The sequence below is a fragment of the Egretta garzetta genome, unplaced genomic scaffold (assembly GCF_000687185.1).
Source record: "Egretta garzetta isolate BGI_Z169 unplaced genomic scaffold, ASM68718v1 scaffold230, whole genome shotgun sequence".
Taxonomy (NCBI): Eukaryota; Metazoa; Chordata; class Aves; order Pelecaniformes; family Ardeidae; genus Egretta; species Egretta garzetta.
The window spans coordinates 502,840-523,621 of NW_009258281.1; the positions used below are offsets into that span (position 1 = coordinate 502,840).

Genomic DNA, 20,782 nt, shown 5'->3' on the forward strand with positions numbered 1-20,782 from the left:
CACAGACCTAGTAAAGTTACAAAAGCAGTAAATGCTAGAGATGAGATGTCGAATACATTACTATTTTAAGACTTGTGCCTAGTTTAAATGGGTATAGAAAAACCCCAACCTGTTGCAAACTATTTTAATTCAGTTTGTGTATAGCTGCTGGAGAATCAAAATTTTGATCAGTTATGCCCCACTTGGGATGCATAAAGCTCCAATTTTCAGCTTCTGTTAGTTTAATACAAAGATGGTAAAAATCATGTGGACATTCCCTTCATTTATTTTTGGAACAAACAATTTGCTCATCACCATGTTTTGGCTGACTGCCTGAACAGCTGAAACTGTTGCTTCTCCTTGAAGAATAGCATTTAACCAGTCAGATAATAATCCATTCAACCTGGGGTCCTCAATAAAACCCTAACAGGTCAATATATAGCTCTAATGAGGCACAACCCTGGCTTCTAGAACATTGTTTTTATGCTGGGTATACGCAGGCAAGGGAGATGGGAATATTTAGTACTACAGTATACACTTGAAAAAGGCTGGCTCTATTAAATAGCTGTCCATCTTCTTGCACTCCAGGGAAGGAAGCATTCCTCTCTAACAAAGATGAAGGGAATATCAATGGGGCTAATCTCTTCAAAGTGCTTAGCGCTCAAAGCAATTGCCTGCAGTAGTACACAGTCCCCACCCTCATTAGCTCAGCAAAGAAAACACAGCCAGAGACAAAATACTATCCTGCAACTAGGGAAAAAAAAAGTAAAATAAGAGGTTTCCAAGCCACCTCCATTTCCTTTCCAAAGGACAAATATTCCATACTTTTTAAAGTCATGTATGTACTGAAAATAGAGTCATATATTTTAAGAATCCCCTTTATTTTCTTTCTAGCATATTTAAATATTGTGGAGTTTGCTCGTATTGAAAAATGGTCATGACACAACAGAAATACCACATGGCACAACTCTTCTCCTGATCAACAAAGGGGGAAATTCATTGCCAACTTTTTCCATTCTGAAAAGCTACAACAGTCAGAAATAAGGAGCATGATAGTTTCATAACCCCATGAAACAAGGAGACAAAATTGTCTGTCAATCAGCTCATATTTGTCTAAGGTCCAGTCTACCCACTGCCTCCAAATTAGAGAATTTTATGGCCAGGAAAACAAACGTTGAGAATGAGAGAAATTAAATACAGCAGCACTGAGGGGAGAAGTAGAGAATTATGAGACAAGGAATTACTGTTGAATAATGTAGTCTTTCAGCACATCCTTTTACTCCCATGCTGACCATAGGAATAATTAAGGATGGTCAACAGATGTTGTAAGCTCTCCTCAGAGAAAGAGGGCTGACACGGATGTGTTACCCATCTGATGTCCAAGACTAAGCAGCATGATCAGGACTAGAAAATAGGTCATGGGTTTGTGTAAACCAACTCACACCACACGGGAATCTCTCCAGGGAGCACACTAATGGATTCATCAGTTCAAACACACAGGCTGGGCAGGCTACCTAGGGACAAAACATCAATATTGGTGCATTGTCTAAGAGCACACAGTTGGGGCAACAGCATTTGCTTATTGCAAAGCTCTGCCAAAGCAGGGATTTCAGGTTGAAGGACAAAGCACAAAACCTTTCTACTAGTATGGGTGAGGTTAACCAGCCCACCACCATTCTCTCTATCCAAGGTATAATTTTTGAAAATCTTTTGCGTGTATAAAAAAACAGCTTAGTCAACAAATGGTGGACCTTAAAGTTTATTTCCCACAGATTGGTTTAAAGCAGGGATGCACATTCAGTCATGGACCAAACATACATCACATACTTTAAAAGTATCTTTCACTCCCCCAGTAATTCTTGTATGATTGTTGATCGATGGTTCCTTTGTTATGAAAAGTTTTATAAAGGGATACTCAAGTTTGGAGCAACGACAAAAAGAGAGAGGTGGACCAGACAAAGGAGAAATGGAGACCCCCCACTGCTTGCAACTTGCCAGTGCAAAGTAAAAAGCATGACTGGCATTTAGCTCTACCCCATTTTGGAAGGAAGGAAGAAAAGTTTTTCGTGTCTGACTGCTACTTGGCCCACTTTCTGCAGAGGTGTCCCCTGCGCTGGCCTGGCAGAGGAGGCATGCACGAGAATGGAGCTCAGACGCAGAGCACTGACACAGCACTTGGAGACGAGCTGAAGCCAAGAAAGTAAAGACTAACTAAAAATGCTGATCACCAAATAAAGAATGGAGAAGTAAGAGATGCAGGTGACTGTACTTGTGCTCATCAAGCAAAACTTGGAAGAATGTGGATCAATTATATTTAAAAAAACCAGAACATGTGAATCCTTAGTTTGTATAGAAAAGGGTGTGTAAGGGTGCAGTGAAAACACACAGATATTGCAGTGCTGAACCCATAGCGAAGAAAAGGGTTCTGATGGGACAGACATTAAACAATTCAAGATGGGAGAAAGGAGAGGAACAAGAGATGTACAAGACTGTAGCTTATGCTTTACGAATAGTCTTGAGAAAAGCCAGAATGAGAAGCAAAGCAGGCAGCAAAATAAGGAAGAACTAGTCTCAATTTTCTAAGTGAAGAGCAAACGTTTCAAAGGAATTGGAAAAGTGTGTTCCAAAACCATGGCTTGATCACCTTGCTGCCCTGTTAGGTGAAGCTATAGCACTGTAGCAAGTCCAAATTGATTAATAACCACAACTGGGAGTTGTCTGAGCTCTGTGTAAAAAAGCAAGTGCCAGGACAAATCCAAAGAATTGTATCTATTTCAATCTATGTATATATCAAGCAAATTGGGCATGAATTTGCAGTTTACTGCATGCATGCATGAGTACCCAATTAATACATGCACAAGCAGCCAATTAGCTCATGCATGAGTGCCCAATTATCTTATGCATGAATGCCCCATCAGTTCATGCATGTGTGCCCCATGAGTTTATGCATTGACACCCAATTAATTTACACATAACCCCCCAATTAATTTACATGAATGCCTCATCAGTACACACATGGATATAGACCCACGTCAGGGCAGGGACACCTGTGGCTCGTGCGTGACCTACAGGGAAGTAGCAACAGCCTGGAGCACTGGAGGAAGAGCAGTAAAGAGGACAGAGGAGCAGCAGGCAGAAGCCATCACACACACAACCCCAACCTCCCACATCACCCGTTGCCGCACCAAAAGAAATAGGATGATGGAGTGCAGCCTGCAGTGAAAACAAGACAAGCAGAGACTAGCAACAGGGGGAGAGATGTTTGGCTTAAGCTGAGACTGGGAAAGGGGGAGGAAAAGCATTTACTTAAGCACTTGTTTAATTCTTCATGTTTTCTTTTTTCTCAATACCCAGAATCAGTGATCAGAAGTTTGCATTAATTGGCAATAACTTAAATTATGTAAAAATTCCCCCAGTTGAGACTGTATTGCCTGTGACAGCATATACGTAGTCAGAATTGAGGTAAGGACTCAAGCATTGAACCACAAGGGGAAAAGCACCCTAAGGAATCAATTGATGCTATCAAGTAATCTGCCTTGGAGATTAAAGAACACAGAGCAATAAAGAGCTGTAATGAAAAAAGCTTTTTAGTCAGAAATGGGGGTCATAGGGAAAAACACACATTAATGTCAGCACATAATTGCACTATATGGACAAAATCAGATGCTGCTAAAAAGATTACTGTGGTAAATTCTGCACTAGAGGATTTTTCTCCCATCAAGCTTGACTTTAACTGTAAGCAAGAGAGAGACAAATATAAAAAACAAGCTTCAGAAACTGCAAAAAAAGTGAGATAAAGAGTCAAGATCTTGTCCTGTTCTGGTTCTCTTGATACTTGGACACAGTCCCCTCCTGAGGTTGGAGAAGTGTAGGTGCATTCCTTGCATTCAGCTGCCAATTGCAAAATCCACTGTACAGCTTCCCAGCAAAGGAGAGCTTCTTCCACCCTAGGAAAATCCCCTACTCTGCCAAGATAAAGCTTTATCTACTCAATGCCACTTAAGTGGTATGAATTAACCAAAAATGTGAAGGACAGAAGGAAAGAAGGAGAAAAGACAGACACCTGGCACCTCAAAACCAGCTTGTCTCTGCCAATATACCAACCAAAACTGAGGAAATCAAAGAGAAAATTGAGTGGGCACCTCACTGCAAGATCAAGCCTCAAGAATGCCATATAATAAATTGGTATTATTTATGTTTCTTTTAAGAAATAGAATATATACTCAATTAGGCACATATAAATGCAGAAATACACTTTATGCTTCTCAACTTTTTTCCTCAAGTTACAAGGATTATTTCTGCCAGCTCTGGTCTCACCATAGAAATTGTTAGCAGATAAGGAACCCAAAAAACTGCAATTCTGGGACTTCACCTGAAGCTTCAATACCTGAAGAAATTCTAACAATCTGGGGTTTAATTTCTGTGCCTCCATCCCTCATGAGGCCTGTGCGGACCTGTGGCTTTAATATTATCAGGAATAGCCCAAATAAAGTCTAGTGCAAATATTGAACATGCTTCAGCAATGGCATCCCAGAAAATCCCATCAATATAATTCTGTATTCAGAAAAGGGTGGATAATAGAGAGACATAAATTCTTTAGTCCTCTATTTAACACCAAAACCAACTCAAGACTGAGCAGCAAACAGTTCTGTCACCCACTGGACTAATGGCTGTCTCATGTAAATGATCCTGTGTAATGTCAAGTGATGGTGTAATTTAGCAAATTAATTGCAAATTATTGCTTTTAGATAGCTGAGCAGTTACTCTGATCCCACCGTGGTCGAAAGTGGTACCATTTCTTCGACAGCCGCTTCCTAAAACAATGTGCCTCCTGCACACCCAGAATTCCTATCTCCTAAAATAAACCACTTATATCACAAAGTAATCTTGATCCTGGCATTTCTCAACTTTCACGTTAATTGACAACGTTTATATTCTTTTAATATACTCTCCCTCTAAATAAAATAGGCACATATTGCCCTTTGAGGTGTTCAGAGGCATTGTAAGTCTATTTGTTCATCCTCTGGCAGCACAATCACATACCCTTCACACCTCTTCAACACTGGTAGCAACACTGCCCAGCTTGGATGGGAGCAGGTTCAATGAGAAGACCTCATTGTATTTCCAGATCTTAAAATACAGCACTGTATTTTTCCAGATATTGTTTGCCTTATTGTAACTGCTATTGATTTTGGACTGTTGCTGTTGTTGTAGGGTTTGCTTGGTTTGTTTGTTTTAATATGATATGATAATAATAAATATGTCTTAGCATATAAACTAGAATCCTCTACAGCTTCTCTCTTACATACACAATGTTGTGTTGTGATTAATCGTATTAAATACATTTTCTGAACAGCAGCTGGAAATGCAAAAGGTGATGACAGGAGGGTGTTTAAGGGATTCATGAATGCTACACAAAAACATAAGCACATGGAAATGCTGCTTAACTTGCATATGAAAAAAAAAAAGTGAATTTAGTTAAAATATCAGTTACATTGTGATCCATCTTGCACAGTAAACATAATTGGTCCCCTCTCTGAGACCATTTGGTCCCCTCTCTGAGACCATTTACAGCATGCAGAATTCAAAGGGCACATTCCTTTGTATTTCTGATATTAAGCATAATATTGAAGATCATTGCCCCCAGTGGGCTGAGTCCCGGCCAGCTCCATCACCACCTCTCATTGCAAGATCATGAGTCAGTTTCAGAAAGAAAATCCACATAAAGTACCATGGTAATTAATCGTGTGATTAATTTCTTCTCATTCACAAGAGGCCATATTGAAAAGTCCACCTCTAAGCTGAGTTAAAGAAAAGCTAAGGCTGAGTGTAGCTAAAGCAGAAAGATTTACACAACAATTCTGTTATTAATGGTATTTAAGATCTGAGTGTGGCTCTGATAAAGCAGAAATTGGCTTTGTGGTCAGGCATTTATGCCATGAATAGCATTTGGATCACTAGACTTAGCAAGGACGATCCGCATTAACACCCTCAGGAGAATTCCAATAACTTACAAACTCATTCCTGGTAGCAGCTCTTTCTTAAGCAACTCCCACCTAGTGCATGTCACTCTGATAAAAGATAGTACCACTTTAAAACAAAATGTAAGATGTTTTTGTCTACATTGCATTTGCAATGATAATTACTTGAAAACAATACAACGGAAAACCAAATAAAAATCTTCCATGAGTTGGGGTCTTACTATCTCTGACCACAATCTCGTTTGCTGATACCACCAAACTACTCATAAACCCCTTCCATCATTATTAGCTATAATTTAAATAATTACTGGGCAGAAGAAAAAGCTGCTCAACCATGGCTCTCTAATCTAGCAGTTTAATCCACCTGTAAGATGCTGAACAATTTGTCTCCTGTGTCTACAGCTATTACTGCAGTCAAGTATTTTATACTAGGAGGTATAACATCACCAGGAGGGACTGAGAGATACAGCTGAAAATTAAGCTACACTTTGATAAGGTCAGAAAAGTCCACCCAAGCTTCTCCACAGAGGTCTCAAATGAGACAGATGTCTCATGCCCAACAGGCTTTTAGTTAAACGTGGAATATATTCTCCCATCACCATTTATTTTTGTTTTGGAGTTTGACTTACTTCAATGTGGCTATTATTTTTGGTTAACACCACTCAAATGACTGACTGAATAGTTTAGATTGACCAAATCCATGAATACATTGTTAAAAAATAATTACTGTTTAGACAAACAATGCAGGAATCTGCTGGTTCATTTTATCTAGCCCTCTCCTGTTGCAGACATGCACATCATTCAGCCTCTCTCATTAATATATCAAGGGCCATTTTAGGATTACTTAGGCTAACTCTGGCTTAACTAGCTTGGCAACTCTGGTGTTAGCAAAAAAGAGCTATGACAACATGGCATCAGCATGAGTTAAACACCCACAAACCCAGGGTTCCAGAGATATTCACCTCAGACTGGGTCCCACGCTGCATTGCCAAACACAGTAACCAGACCAGCTGCACCCAAGCAAGGCCAGGTTTGCTAAACAGTACCACATCTTCCCCCGCCAGATGCGGTGCAGAAAATGCATTCCTTCCAGCCACTCATCGAGTGAATTAAATACTGCTCCATAACAAACAGATGTGAGTATGCTGGTGTCTCTACAAGGTTGAGAACAGGCAATGCCTTTTCAGTCTGCGTGTGTGTGGATAGTGCCCAGTATGCCTCACCCTCCGTCCCCAGTTAGGTGACATCAGGCACTCTCTCTCTTCAAACAACAGGAATGGCAATAGTCTCTTTTAGCGAGATACTTTCCTATCTTCAGCTAGGTGCTACTGCATCCTGTTGTGTTATGTCTCATTGTGATCATCCACCCCAATTTGATATCTCTGTTGTGTGGTTACTCCTGCAGAGAAAATTTTGGATTTTATTCAAATGATGGAAAAATTTGCCCATTTAGATTACCTGAAGCTGATAACCTTTCTACTGGAAATGTCCCATCTGGCTAGAAATATTGCTACTGCTTTTTTCAGGGATGTGATTCCTTTGCAAATGACCCAACATTATACTTCAGAAACAAAAATGCAAAACTTCTTCAAATCCTCTTGAAGAAAAAATGAGCTCTTATTCCAAATTACACACATAAATAGAATAGTGGTTAAATTTGTCTTTGGGAAGCTGTCAAAAATGGACAGTGTCAATGCATTTTTTTCCCCTTGGAAATGAAAATATCTTATTTAATGGTACAAATACTATAGAATTTGATGGCAAATTTTTCTGCCAACTGACTCAATATATTGATATTGTGCATTCCACAGTGTGTGGGTCATTATGACAAAATATCATACTATTATTTTTGTTTAAATGATTCCTTAATTATCTCATATATTATTGAAGCACTATACTTTATGCATGTAACATATAATGCAGATGCATACATCTTTTTCAATATAGCTATATGTATGACACTATTTCTTATTGTATTGTATTATATCATATTGTACTACTTTTGAGTAAGAACAATTTCCTGAGCTAGGATCTAATTCTGTTTTGCAACATGAGTGCTTGTCCGTGCTTTGGAATTGAAGATTAATATTGGTTTTAAAACAAACAAAAATATTTTACAACAGCCCCTCTTCAAATGAAAATGCACATTCAATCACAATATTGCTGACATGGTAATACATGGTTGATGACGAAAAATAACTGGTGACTTCAATTATTTGTGCATAGCAAGCAGTCCTGTCAACACAATGAAATTCTGAGGCAATTATAAGGGGACTTAGTAAGATTGGTTATGAAATGCAACTGTAGAATTACCAAATAAAAGAACAAACAGTAACGGAGAATAAACATCATTAGAACATAGATAATCTCGCTAAATTTTTTACCCCCGGTGATCATTTCTGTATTTTATGTAATATTTTTGTATTAATTACACTTTTTGTTATTGCACATTTTAAATTTTATATAAATGGACCATTAGTCCAATTTGCTGATCTAGTCATTAGGGAACAAATGTATTGATCATTGGTACAATCAAGCATCTGTTCTTTAAAATTAACACATCTATGCTGTTTTACACATGTTCTCTGGCTTCAGAACCAGAGAGATTAGAGATTTCAAAAGAAACCACGTTTTAGATAGAAAAAGTTATTTAAGAATCCTACCAGAGCGATCAAAGACGACCTGTTTGGCAGGATGTGGGCCTGCATCTATGGATAAAATGGGGACCAACTTCCGAATATCCCAGAGATTCATCACACCTGAAGAGTCACAGGAAGCAATTGTATCACCCTGTCGGTTTTGGAAACAAACAATATAAAGTCAACACTTCTGTATTTTTGCAAAGAAGAAAGCGTATGACACAGGGCTGGATATCCATTGATGCCAGACATAGTTACTGGATGTAATTAAATAAATGTAAGTTATTACATGGGAGGTTATCACAGCCTCTTCACAGCTATGTTGGCTTGAATAGCAACAATGCAATATGACTTAAAGAGAACAGTTCAGGAGAAACTGTAAGTAAAAAAGAGAAAAAAGGTTATTCTGAATTCTGATACCGGTGTCCCCTAAGAACATGGCTTCTGATTACACCTTTTCTTCTCACAGAGACACACGAATGGCCCGTTAGCCCTCATTTTTAATTTTTGTACTCATGTTTTCAGTGTGAAGCATAAGATTAGAGCAGAACATACACTCCTTCATTCCCGTACCTTCATTAATAGCCATGCTAATGACAATCTCAATAATTTCCGTGAGTCAGAAGCATGAGGGGACTATCTATGCAAGGAAAGATAGCTGGACCATGTCCCCCATACCTCTCTTCAGTATTAAAAAAACCCAACAACTAAAAAAGTGGCAGAAGTATTTTGCATATGTAGCATATGAGCAATTGCAAAAATCAAAGATGGCAGGGTAAAGGATGCCCAAACATAACTTTGTTCAGCTAATTCTTGCCACCATAACAGAAAGAAACCCCTTGCTACCAATGCAGAAACATTTACTTTTCATTTTAACCTCCTAAAAAAAGATTCAAAATCCCCAAACCAGCATAGCTGATGTGCACTCAGAGTTATCAAAGTCAATGTCTTTTCCAATTTATGCAAGAATGTAAGATAAGATTAAAGGGTATTGCTTTGAAGGAGAATCACTATGATATGGAACTGAGAATCAGATAAAACATGGGTCAGATGCTGCATCCATGACTTTTTTATATTTGGTTAATTTTTACATCTTTCACGTAAATAATACCTGCAAGAAAATGTGTGGCAAATAGAGGAATTAAGATCTGAAAATATTCATTGCCTTCTCAAGTAGAAAGTAATGGCCTGCGAAACACTATCATGGTATAAGTATAATGAAATCTTTAGGTTCATTCGAAGGAGATCTAAAATGTCAAAACTCCATTCTGGCTTGTAACAGGGACTAATACAGAGTAACACCAAGAAATGAAGTAATCATTGCTTGGAGAATTCAGCTGGCAACGCATAAGCTCTCAGCACTCGCTGTTCTGCAAAAAAGCTCAGCAACCGTAACTACGTAGCACCTCAGCACAGTGGTGCTGAGCGTTATGGAAAAGCTATTTGTTTAACTATCTCACCAGCTGTACCAACCTAATTCTCTTTCATTTCACCTGGCTCCTTTCATGAAGTTCATCTTCGTATAAATGATGAGGTCAAGCAGGCCACTCGGGAAACAAGTAACAAAATACCCCAAATACAACAGCTACACTCCAAATAGTGGCATGGCTTGAACTGGATCTCAATAATGCAAATTTTGAATGGGAAAAAAAAAAGCATCATCATGGATATGAGACTGAAAGAGTCATCAAATCCAGTCTCCTACTATTACAAGCGATGTTTTCATACACTTGCCTTGATAAAAGTACTGAATTCCAGATGAGCAGCAGTCCCCCCAACCACCCCCTGCTGCTGATCTAGAGCCTGCCTATTCTTGCATTTATAAATCTTTCAGTGCATAAGTATAAAGTGAAGTTTTAAAGTACTTGTTCACATGCAATTGTTGTGGTTTAATCCGGCTGGCAACTAAGCACCGCGCAGCCGCTCGCTCACTCCCCGCCCCCCCCCCCCCCCCCCCCCCGCGGCGGGGGGGGGAGCCTCTCTATCCAGCACACAGGGAAATCTAAAATCCAGGTCCCCTGAAGTAAGTGTAATCGCAAGGGTCATTTTCAACTCTGCAGATGCTAAATCGTGCTCTGCTGACTGCTGGAAAACCTCTCCCTCTCCCTCCCAATCCATGCAGAAGTTTTGCAACAGCAGCAAATCCCCTGATAACCCTCCTATGCTGGAAGCAAAGCCCTCCCCAACTCAGCGCACCAATAAGTGGGCTGGGGCACAGCCAACTCTGCAAAACATCAGCTTCGGTGATATCCCTCTGTTTCCCTCTCCGCCTGGGAGGAGCAATCTATATCCTTTAGGTTAAATACAAGTTGGGTCTTTTTCAGAAATACTCCTCCCTTCTTCCCTGTCCCTGATGCATTTCACTTACCGTATTATTCATATCCCCCCTTGGACACTATTTTCTGGGCTAAACAGCTCAAGTCCATTATTTTCTTCTTCCCACACTTTTCAGATAGCACAGAGTCTAAATTAACTATGAATGTACCCATCACTGATTTTTATAAAGCAACTCTTGCAAAAGTGATCACCAATTTTGGAAGCCCATTCTGAGTTTCCTGTAACCTGACTTTCAGAGAGGTTAAAGATGTGTATCTCAGCTGAGCAGAGGTTTCAGTGAAGCTGGCACACAGCAGCAACTACGAAGTGGAAGGGTGGGACATCATGACCAAGTGGGACGTCTCCTTTCCTTAGGTCACTATCTACCATGCCAGTGAAAAGGTAAAAGGAACTGAGCATGTGCATGTAGAAAGACCCCTCCATTTCTCAGTGTAGTAAGTACTCGGCTTCTGGACCAGGTCTCCACACCTCACCATCCTCTCTCTTTTCACTTCTGCAAAGATTATGTCCAACATTATCAACAGCCCACTCAGGAAATCACTGGTATCACTTCATACCCATTATTTCATAACCTCTAATACAACTTTGACATATTCTTGCATTTTACTTCTGCTTTTTTCCATCCATAGAGGCACTTTAGTAAATAATACCTTTTCTGGGGGTTGGCTTTGTTTTGGTTTAGCATATGCCTGCCTTCAAACTTGTTTTGTGTATGTCAAATATACTCCAATTCAATAAATGTTCCTTAATTACGGCTTTGGTAACTCAGCAATTTTGAACTCAGTCAATGCACAGCCCATCTGGATAAGACTGCACGTAACCTACTCTGTATAGTTACAGAAGTGACTCCAGTGGGTACTCTGTGACTCCTTCTTATGTCATCAACAGTTGCGTCCATGGATTTTCAATAGGACATTCCTCTCTTAAGTAACAGCATGGTCCAGCTAATAGATCATAATAGCACCAAGAATGTTTCACTGAAATAGATATTATGCAAATGTTGATCAGACACAATCCCCACCACAAAAAGACTGCAACTGTAGAGTTGACTTTGACTTTCATACCAGCCCTGATTAAAGAATCATTACCAGTTGCATAATTATGAGGAAAACAATCTGATATAGAATCATAGAATCATAGAATGTTTTATTATGCGGAAAACAATCTGATATAGAATCATAGAATGTTTTGGGTTGGAAGGGACCCCTAGAGGTCATCTAGTCCACTTTACTATGGGTTCTTCCTCCTATGAATTAATTTTGCTACAGTAGCTGACATAGCGCAAGAGAAGATCCATAACCCATCCTCTTTCAATCTGGCCATCCCCCTCTCTGCCACATTTATTTTCCCCCATTTCTACTACAGATGCCTAAGAAATACAAGGGAAAAGATACATTGAACCACCGTAACTCGTTATTTAAGCTCTCTTCCATGAGGTCATTTGTGGCCACAGTATTAAGGACAAGTGCCCCTGATCTTGTGGATACTATTTGAGTAGAAGCAGTGCTGCAGAAACCTGGGCTGGGAGCACCACCCCACCAAGCTAGAGAAAGTCGTCCTGCTCCAAAGGGTTTGCAATCTATCTTAGTAGCAAGATCAACCAAGTCTTGCTGTCTGCAGGCTTCTTATCAATTTCCTCCCAGATGCCTGGTATAAACAAACTGTGCATAAAACGCAACACCCAGTAGCATATTCCACCCAATTGCCACAAAAAGGCAATGGACCTCATCTGCAAACAGAAGTAAGAAAACACAGGGTTCGAACGGTAAAACTTCAACACATGCTAACAGGTCATCAGCCGTGGCATACTCTGTCCACAGACTTATTATTAAATGCATTAATCATTACTGATACCTAGGCAGCTGCTATGCTAAAAACATACCAAAAGGATTTTGTTAATGAGCCAGCTATAACATTTCACTACTTCTTCGCTTGATGTCATCTCTATTACAGACCTTTTCTAAATCAAGTGAGCTGAAGATGTGGGATAACAACTTTTCAATAGGAAGAAATAAACCAGGAATGTAATCAAGCTGAAAGATAATTTGAAGCTCTATGCCATTCAAAGAAAAAGAAAGGGATAAGTCATATGTTAAATGAACTCATTTGCCTCTGGCCATGGGCCATTTTCAAAAGCTTTAAAGTGGAATCACTTTGAGTTCTTCTGTAAGTTTTTGGCTTTTAAAATTCCTTTTACAGTTATTATTTTAGTTATTCATGGAAGAGCCCTCTGCCTTGCTCTTTGTTTTCTTATTTTTGTTTCCTGCCACACTAAAGTCTTTTTTAGCGTGTCTTTTTGATGACATATTTTACTGAACAGCAAGCTGGACCGTCAGGGCTTGACAGATTTTTCTATGTGTAAAAGGAGGAGACAATGAGATCCAAGGAGAAAATGTGCAGAAGCAGATTTCTGTTGTACTGATTTTCCTTTACACTATGTTTTATGCTGCAGCAGCCACAGCTCAGTTCCATTACTTCCTCCTATCAAAGAGCATGTAGAATGATTCATAAAACTGGTAAGACTTGCTTCCTATTCTATATTATCAGGTTGGTACTTTTTTGTGTGTGCACACTGAAGTAATTAAAGAATTTATACAAGGATTCAATTAGTCTGAATTCAAAGACCAGTTCTGTTCCAGTCTCCACTGAGAGGACTCTGCAAGTCCTTTACAGTTCCACCCTCCACTCTTTACCTTCTCTGATGACTTAATGAACATCTTTATATTACGGAGTTGGGTATGCTCAGCCCCATATAAAACATAATCCCAATCTCAGTTGGCATTTGCAAACCATCGTAACACAAATAATTACAACATCAAGAATGAACAGATTTGTATCATTTCCAGGAAGTTTTAAAAAACCATTTCCTTCTTTCCTTTTTTTTAACATACATTTTTTCTTGTGAATATTAATAATGACTAACAATGGGACTAATCACCAGGTACACTTTAGGCAAATATTTCCTGCAAATTGCTGTTTTGCACTAGAACTAAGGATAAAAATCTGAATAATTATGTCCCTTGCTTATGAACACACCTCTGGATTTATTGCTGAGAGATCAATAATACACGATCTGCAACAAGTGGCTTTGTCTAATTTAGACTGTGATAAACTCCTCCCAGGAGTATCCTCTTCAAAGTTTAATTCTGAAGGCAGGTCAGTAGTTGTTTCATGACCTTTTGCAAATATTTTTAAAAAGGCAAAATAGTGAGTGAATAGACAACTAATTTTCACTATGACAAGTTCATAGTCAAATCAGTCAAGTTTACTGATTTGCAAGTCCTTTGTTTTCAAAACAGATGCAGCTGTATTAAGTGTATTTTAAAGGACTCTTATGATGACTAAAATTTTCATCAAACTCAGGGGGAAGAGACTCAAGCTCTAGGCCCCTTGCTAACTAGAAAGAAGCTTAATTATTTTCCCTTTCCATTACTATTGGGAATCTGGTTGACCTCTGGCATAACAAAGGGCTGATGAACTTGTTACCAATCTTGTTACCAGTCTCTGAACTAAGTCAAAGGAGTTTGTTTTGTGTACATTAAGTGTGGTAGAAACTCCTTGCCATTAAGTGCCTGCAGACGAAGTGGCCACATGAGGAATAGCTTCAGCTACCTCAAACTGAGACAGACTTGAATAATCTGCATTTCTAAGATGCTCCCTGTGGGACACCTGCTAAGTCACTTCACCACCATTTTATATGCGTTAAAGTGAATATTTTTAAGACAGGAATCATTATCTCCCACATTTACAGCATGAAGCACATCAGAAACCTGATGAGAATTATTACCTCAGGCCTTCTTGTAATGCAAAAATTAACTACACTCAGAAAAAATAGCAGGGGGCATGCATGGCAGACAGAGTCCCACCCCTGTGCAACCCTGTCCTGTGGGGTGGAATTGGGCTTTCAGAGCAGCAGTGAGCAAGGGCAGAGGGATCTCAAAAAAACCCAAGCAGGGGTAGGTGAACCTGCTGTAGTTGTTACAGGGAAAAAGACTTTAATATCCAATTAAGCCAAATGAATTATGTAAAATATGATAAAGATGGAGGAAAAAATGCAGATGTAGTCCATTATTAGACTGATGACTAATCAATCACCACCCATTTTTGAAATATTAGGCTTAAATCATCGCAGTTTCAAATGAAAATAGCATCTTCTTAGAAAGACATGGCATTACTTAGCCTGGCAAAAATACAGAGCTACACTTTGAAAGTGCCGTGGTCTATTTTTAATAATTATTTTCATCAGGAGTAGGGGAAAAGGGGTGATTAAGGGTTATTTACAGGCAGTGCCAGTGTTTTCCCATCTGCTTTTTTACTAGCTTTTTCCTTTTATAGTTTCAACTTCTGCATCACGATCGAAGTGACAAATGACCATTTATGTTTCAAAGGAACTAAACACGCAGAGCTCAAGCAACTGGGGTCTGGTTCTCTCTCCCTGTGACATTGTTTATAACACTGAATAGACACAAACTAGTGAGACACCAGCTCTTCTGGGGGCGAGGTGAATCCAAGATATTGATGCAGAAAGAATCATCTCTCAGAACTTCACTGCCGGTTCCTACAGAAGAACCCTCCAACTTTATTAGCAGTTGTCAATGAACAATTCCTAATTCTTGCACTGTGTAGAACTGGTACAACTTGCTGTAAGAATTTGGCTATTTTTGCTGTACCTATTGTGATTACTGATCTATTGTAAGCTCTTGATATTATGGTTCAACGTGCAGGTTTTGAGAGCGTACTGCCTGTGCATACTCTGGGGCAAAAGCATCCTCCTCCTCTAATCCAGCTCCATGTGCACTGTGAGCATTTGAACAAACAGACAATACAATATCTATTATTAAAAAACATTATGGATTCAAAACTACAAGAATCCATTCCAAGCTCCCTCTTAATCCCAGTCACACGTCAGTATCAGCACCTATCCCACTAGCTCAAAGGAGACGCCTCAGGATAACTGATGTTTTATGCCTGTGGGAAGCAGGGATCATTCCTGTCCCAGCTCCAATTCTTTTTCTGGCTCTTTTTCCGGCTCTTTTTCCTTCAGGCACCCCAGCAGGTGAAGTTCATAATGAATGTGGCAAGTCAAAACACGCTTTACAAACATAATAGGGGAATTCTATGTCAACACTTTCCTCTTTCACATGATGCTGTAGTCCAGAACACAGACAGACATACTGATCACGTACTGTAATGAAAGTGAAAGAATGTTAGCTCACCAGAAGGGCTATAAAAATGTAGGGTTCTTTCAATTAGCCACTCTAAATTATGGACCAAGATTAAATACTTTGCAATTACTGCTGGTATGTGCTGGGACCTGACCAGCTTCACCTATAACATGAGGACCACCCACAGGTACTCAGAATCATGCAGTTGGAGACAGCAAGCCCTGGTGGGAAAGGAAAAGGAGAAAGAGGCACGTGGAAAACTGCTGACTGAGGAGTGAGTGCTGTTAATGCAAACCACAAAACAGAGCAAAGGGAACAACCAGACAGTCCTCAGGAGAGGTTTTGAGTGGAAGGAAAATTTATTACAGAAGGGTAGAGGCACACAGATGCCTCTTTAATGTAATCGGTGACCAAAAGTCTACTGCTATTAGAAAAATGGAGGAGAAACAAATATATCGAGAAGAGGAAAAAAGATGCAGATGAGATGTCTGTGCTGACAAATGAACAGGTATGTAGGCCCTCGCATACTAAGAAGCTTAAAGATACCAAGATGATAGAATTTTTTTACTTCTTAGCCTCATTTTATCAGTGACAATTTTGATCAAAATGAAGAATATCCTAAAATGATATTATTTCTAGGTTATTAATTTTACCCTTTCACAACATATGGAGACTCATAAAGAACACTCCTTGTGTCCTCCAGTGGAGGAGGTCCATTAAAAATAATCAATGGAAATGGTAGAACTTTGTTGCAGCAGAATTTCCAGTTCTACTGACTTTCAAAAATAATGACGGATCATGGGTCTCTTGTTTGTTTACATGCGCACTGCAGGCTTTCCTCTTGCTGTGTGAAACAGAGGGAATCTCTCTTCCCTTTGCCACATCAAGTAGCATGAAGTGCCTTGTGGTGTTTGAGGAGAACAACACATGCTAGGCTTTCAGAACCCTTTGCATAAATTTACATATGAAACCCAAGATCACTGCGCTCCCTGCAGAGTTACTGCTAGCCATAGTTGACATTGCACTTGAAACAGCACTGCAAAGAGAGCAATATCTTTTGCAGAGGGGTTTAAAATAATCAATTTTGTTTTTCCTTTCTAACCGTCAAAGAAGTGCCTTTGAATTCTGGGAGCTGTGCAGTGAGAGTAATAGATGAATGATAATTGCCATTACTGGCTTTTCTCAGTATTCTGAGAGACCCTGTGACTGAAGTGAAGTTAGATGCCATCATTATCTGATTAGACACTCCTGAGAGCAATAAGCATAACAAATTCCTAGGGTACACCATGTTAGTGTACAGGGATTTTATTGTCATTCAGTACCTTAAAGTCTAAATAAGTACATTTTAAAAATCTGGGTAGTATCCATTGCAATAATGTTACTATATAGATATAATGCATTCATAAATTCATAAATTAGTATATGTGGCAATAGCTCTATTGCTGAAATGTGAAATTGTCCATTTTAAAAGGCAGAACATCTAAATCACTGAAAGAAAATAAGTGTCAGTAAACTACATGTGCTTTTTTTAAACATAAACTATCAAAGGAACATGTAAAATGAAAAAGCTCAACTTAATATTTGACACTTTATCTTGGTTTTGGGCATTTTTGAGGGAAACTAAATGCATAGAGAAGAAAAAACAATATATAAAATGTATTCACAGAAGCTTACCCAATTCTGAACTCTGGTAAGTGTATGAATGTCTCTCTCAGTTTCAAAGTATTTCAGGCAAAAGAATGATCAGTTTAACAAATCTCACCCCATTACTTCAAGAACTTCCTCACAAAAAAACCAGCTAAATATCAAAACAGGATAATCTGCATTCCTATCCATCCCCGATGGACTTCAGCTGTGCATTCTCAATTATTTTCAGATTAAATCATTCTGATATTCAAGTACCTGCTAACAGTGATATTTATTCAACTACAGATTAATTTCATTTTCATAACAGAGAGGCCTTTCCAAATTTGGCCCTACTTTCACTCTTGCATAAATTAATTTTAAATCCAACTTTGTATTGTATAAAGCCACATACAACCACGTATACAGCACTGTTTTAAGTACCCTGCTTCCCTTTGGCCATGATTTGGACAAGTGGTAAACAGTTCAAGAGTCTTCTTACCAAACACACATCATTGGTCTAAACTAAACCCACTTCTCTAACCCAAATATAGTTTAAGCCCTTCTGAAGAGTTAACTTTGCACAAACATGCTTTTTGTTGGAAGAGCTGTTACCTCCCTGCTTGTAACCAATACAAACCATACCGATAGCATCTATTCCAACAGGTAACCTGGCTGATGTAATGCCAGCCCCCATCGACACCTGACCCCAGCAAACTGGGAGTGCTGGGCAAGCTGGAGGTGAGCAGGTTCGGCATGAACAGCCATGTCTGGAGCCCCAGCCTCACAACTCAGCACTGAGCATCTGCAGTCATTCCTATTCAAGTCAGTGATAACAATGGCACTGCGGATAAAAGTCTCACAATTTATCGAGAAAATGACTGTCACATGAGAGAGTTACAGGATAGATCGTAGGGATGGTATGCTGCTTTCTCATGTATTTTAAAACATTATTTCCTGTGAAATATCACACAGAGAAACAAGTTTGACTGTATTGTAGGAGGGAAATTGAATTTAAAAGAATCTAGATGTATCTTCGTATTCAATTTTGCTTGTTCTGCAAAGTGACACGTGTAAAAACCAGCTGTTAAAATGAAAAATGAATTATGCTGGGGCCTGGACCCACAGTGTACATCTGCCACAGGAAAGTCTGGCGTGCTGGGCCAGGAGATGTAATTTTAAAAAATCCTTATTCCTTAGGATACACAAATTAATTCTTCTCCTCTAAGAAAGAAGGGCAAAGTTTTCCACACTGCTAGCAGTTTTGCATGCTAAGTAGTGCTTGCTTCATATATTGTATACACAGAGGGTCACGCTCACTGCAGAACACAGAATTAAGCAAACAAAATCACATTAAAGGGGATAATCTCTTTTTCTTACAGTTATAAGCAAATGTACATAATATGTTCATAGTTGTAAATATAAAGTCTGAAAACATAAAAGAAAATACTGTATGGTCAGTTAATTAACAGTTTCTGCTGAGGATCTTTCCAAGGGCCAATTCTACCTAAAACATACAGGTTTTTTAAAGCTACTCAAAACCAAGTTATGTTAAAGCTAGTTAAAAATTATGCCACATTTTCTCTTCCTGGGCTTTACAGAGTTTTCTAAAATCCAAATGTCTATGCATTACTCCAAACTTTTATGATGAATAGTTGAGGTAAAGCATCATACGCAAAGATCTAAACGAGCAAATTCTGATTGAAAGCTTCAATTAGAAAAGTTAAATATTTCATTTACTGCTGGTTCAAAACTTCTCTGCCTACATTGTCTCCATGTCTCAGAAGCATTACAGATTTGCTGCATAACAAACAGCCTTCTTTCTCATTTTGCTTGCAGCAGCGCTTCCCGGTGACACATCATGGTGTCCCGCTTGGGGTGGCGGACAGCAGGACATCCTAAAGCACGAGTTACAATTAATTTAAGAAATTAAAAGTGGCCAGGTATACTGCATACCTGCAAAAGGAAATATTCAGTTTCCCAGATTAAATTTTTTTAAAATATTCACAGAATATTTAATAATATTCTATATATATACTCCAAAACTTGAGTAAATATATCTTTATTTAGCAGTGAAGTATGACGTTAGCAGGTCAATTCTCTTGTTCATTTAGTAACAATATAAATGAACATTAGGCATAGCATGAATGAATTAGACAGTATGATGGCAGGCACCTGCCCTGCTTCCTACCTTCTTTGTGTAGATGTTCCTCACCTATGCCAGCTCCACGTAGTCCACTTCTGGAGCACAGATGTCTCAGCGATCATGACCAGATGTTTCCAGCCATCATGACATATGCATAATTATAGAGTCCAGGTACCAGTAGACACCATGTTAACCTAAGGTACGGCTTGCAGTCACAGCACTAAGACCATGTAGAACTACTACGGATATCCAGCAAAGAGTAGATATGGCAAAGAGGGGACTTGAAAGGATTGATGGGGTAAGGAACACAACGCCTCTTACAGAACATGAAGTCTTAAGGTAACACCCGCAAACAGGCAGATATCCATCTTGTAATGCCTGGTGGTGACAGAGAAGGCTGAAAGTGATGTCTCTACAAATATCACGGATAAGGAACTGGCTGGATGGTCATGTCCAGAGGGTAGTGGTCAATGGCTCAATGTCCGGATGGAGACCGGTGATGAGTGGTGTCCCTCAGGGGTCCGTGCTGGGACCGGTGCTGTTTAATGTTTTCATCAATGACTTAGACAGCGAGATCGAGTGCACCCTCAGCAAGTTTGCGGATGACACCAAGCTGACTGGTGCGGTTGACACACCAGAAGGATGGGATGTCATCCAGAGGGACCTGGACAGGCTGGAGAGGTGGGCCTGTGTGAACCTCATGAGGTTCAACAAGGCCAAGTGCAAGGTCCTGCACCTGGGTTGGGGTAACCCTTGGTATCAGTACAGGCTGGGGGAAGAAAGGGTCAAGAGCAGCCCTGCCGAGAGGGACTTGGGGGTGCTGGTGGATGAAAAGCTGGACATGAGCCGGCAATGTGTGCTGGCAGCCCAGAAGGCCAACCGTACTCTGGGCTGCATCAGGAGAAGCGTGGC

General features: G+C 39.5%; 1 protein-coding gene across 1 annotated transcript in view; it reads right to left on the bottom strand.

The window, feature by feature from the left end:
• Positions 1-20,782, bottom strand: part of SPAG16 (sperm associated antigen 16) — a 416,421-nt gene that overhangs the window by 100,958 nt on the left and 294,681 nt on the right. The window contains 1 exon segment of the mRNA XM_035891998.1: positions 8,624-8,750. Coding sequence (XP_035747891.1) covers positions 8,624-8,750 — 127 coding nt within the window.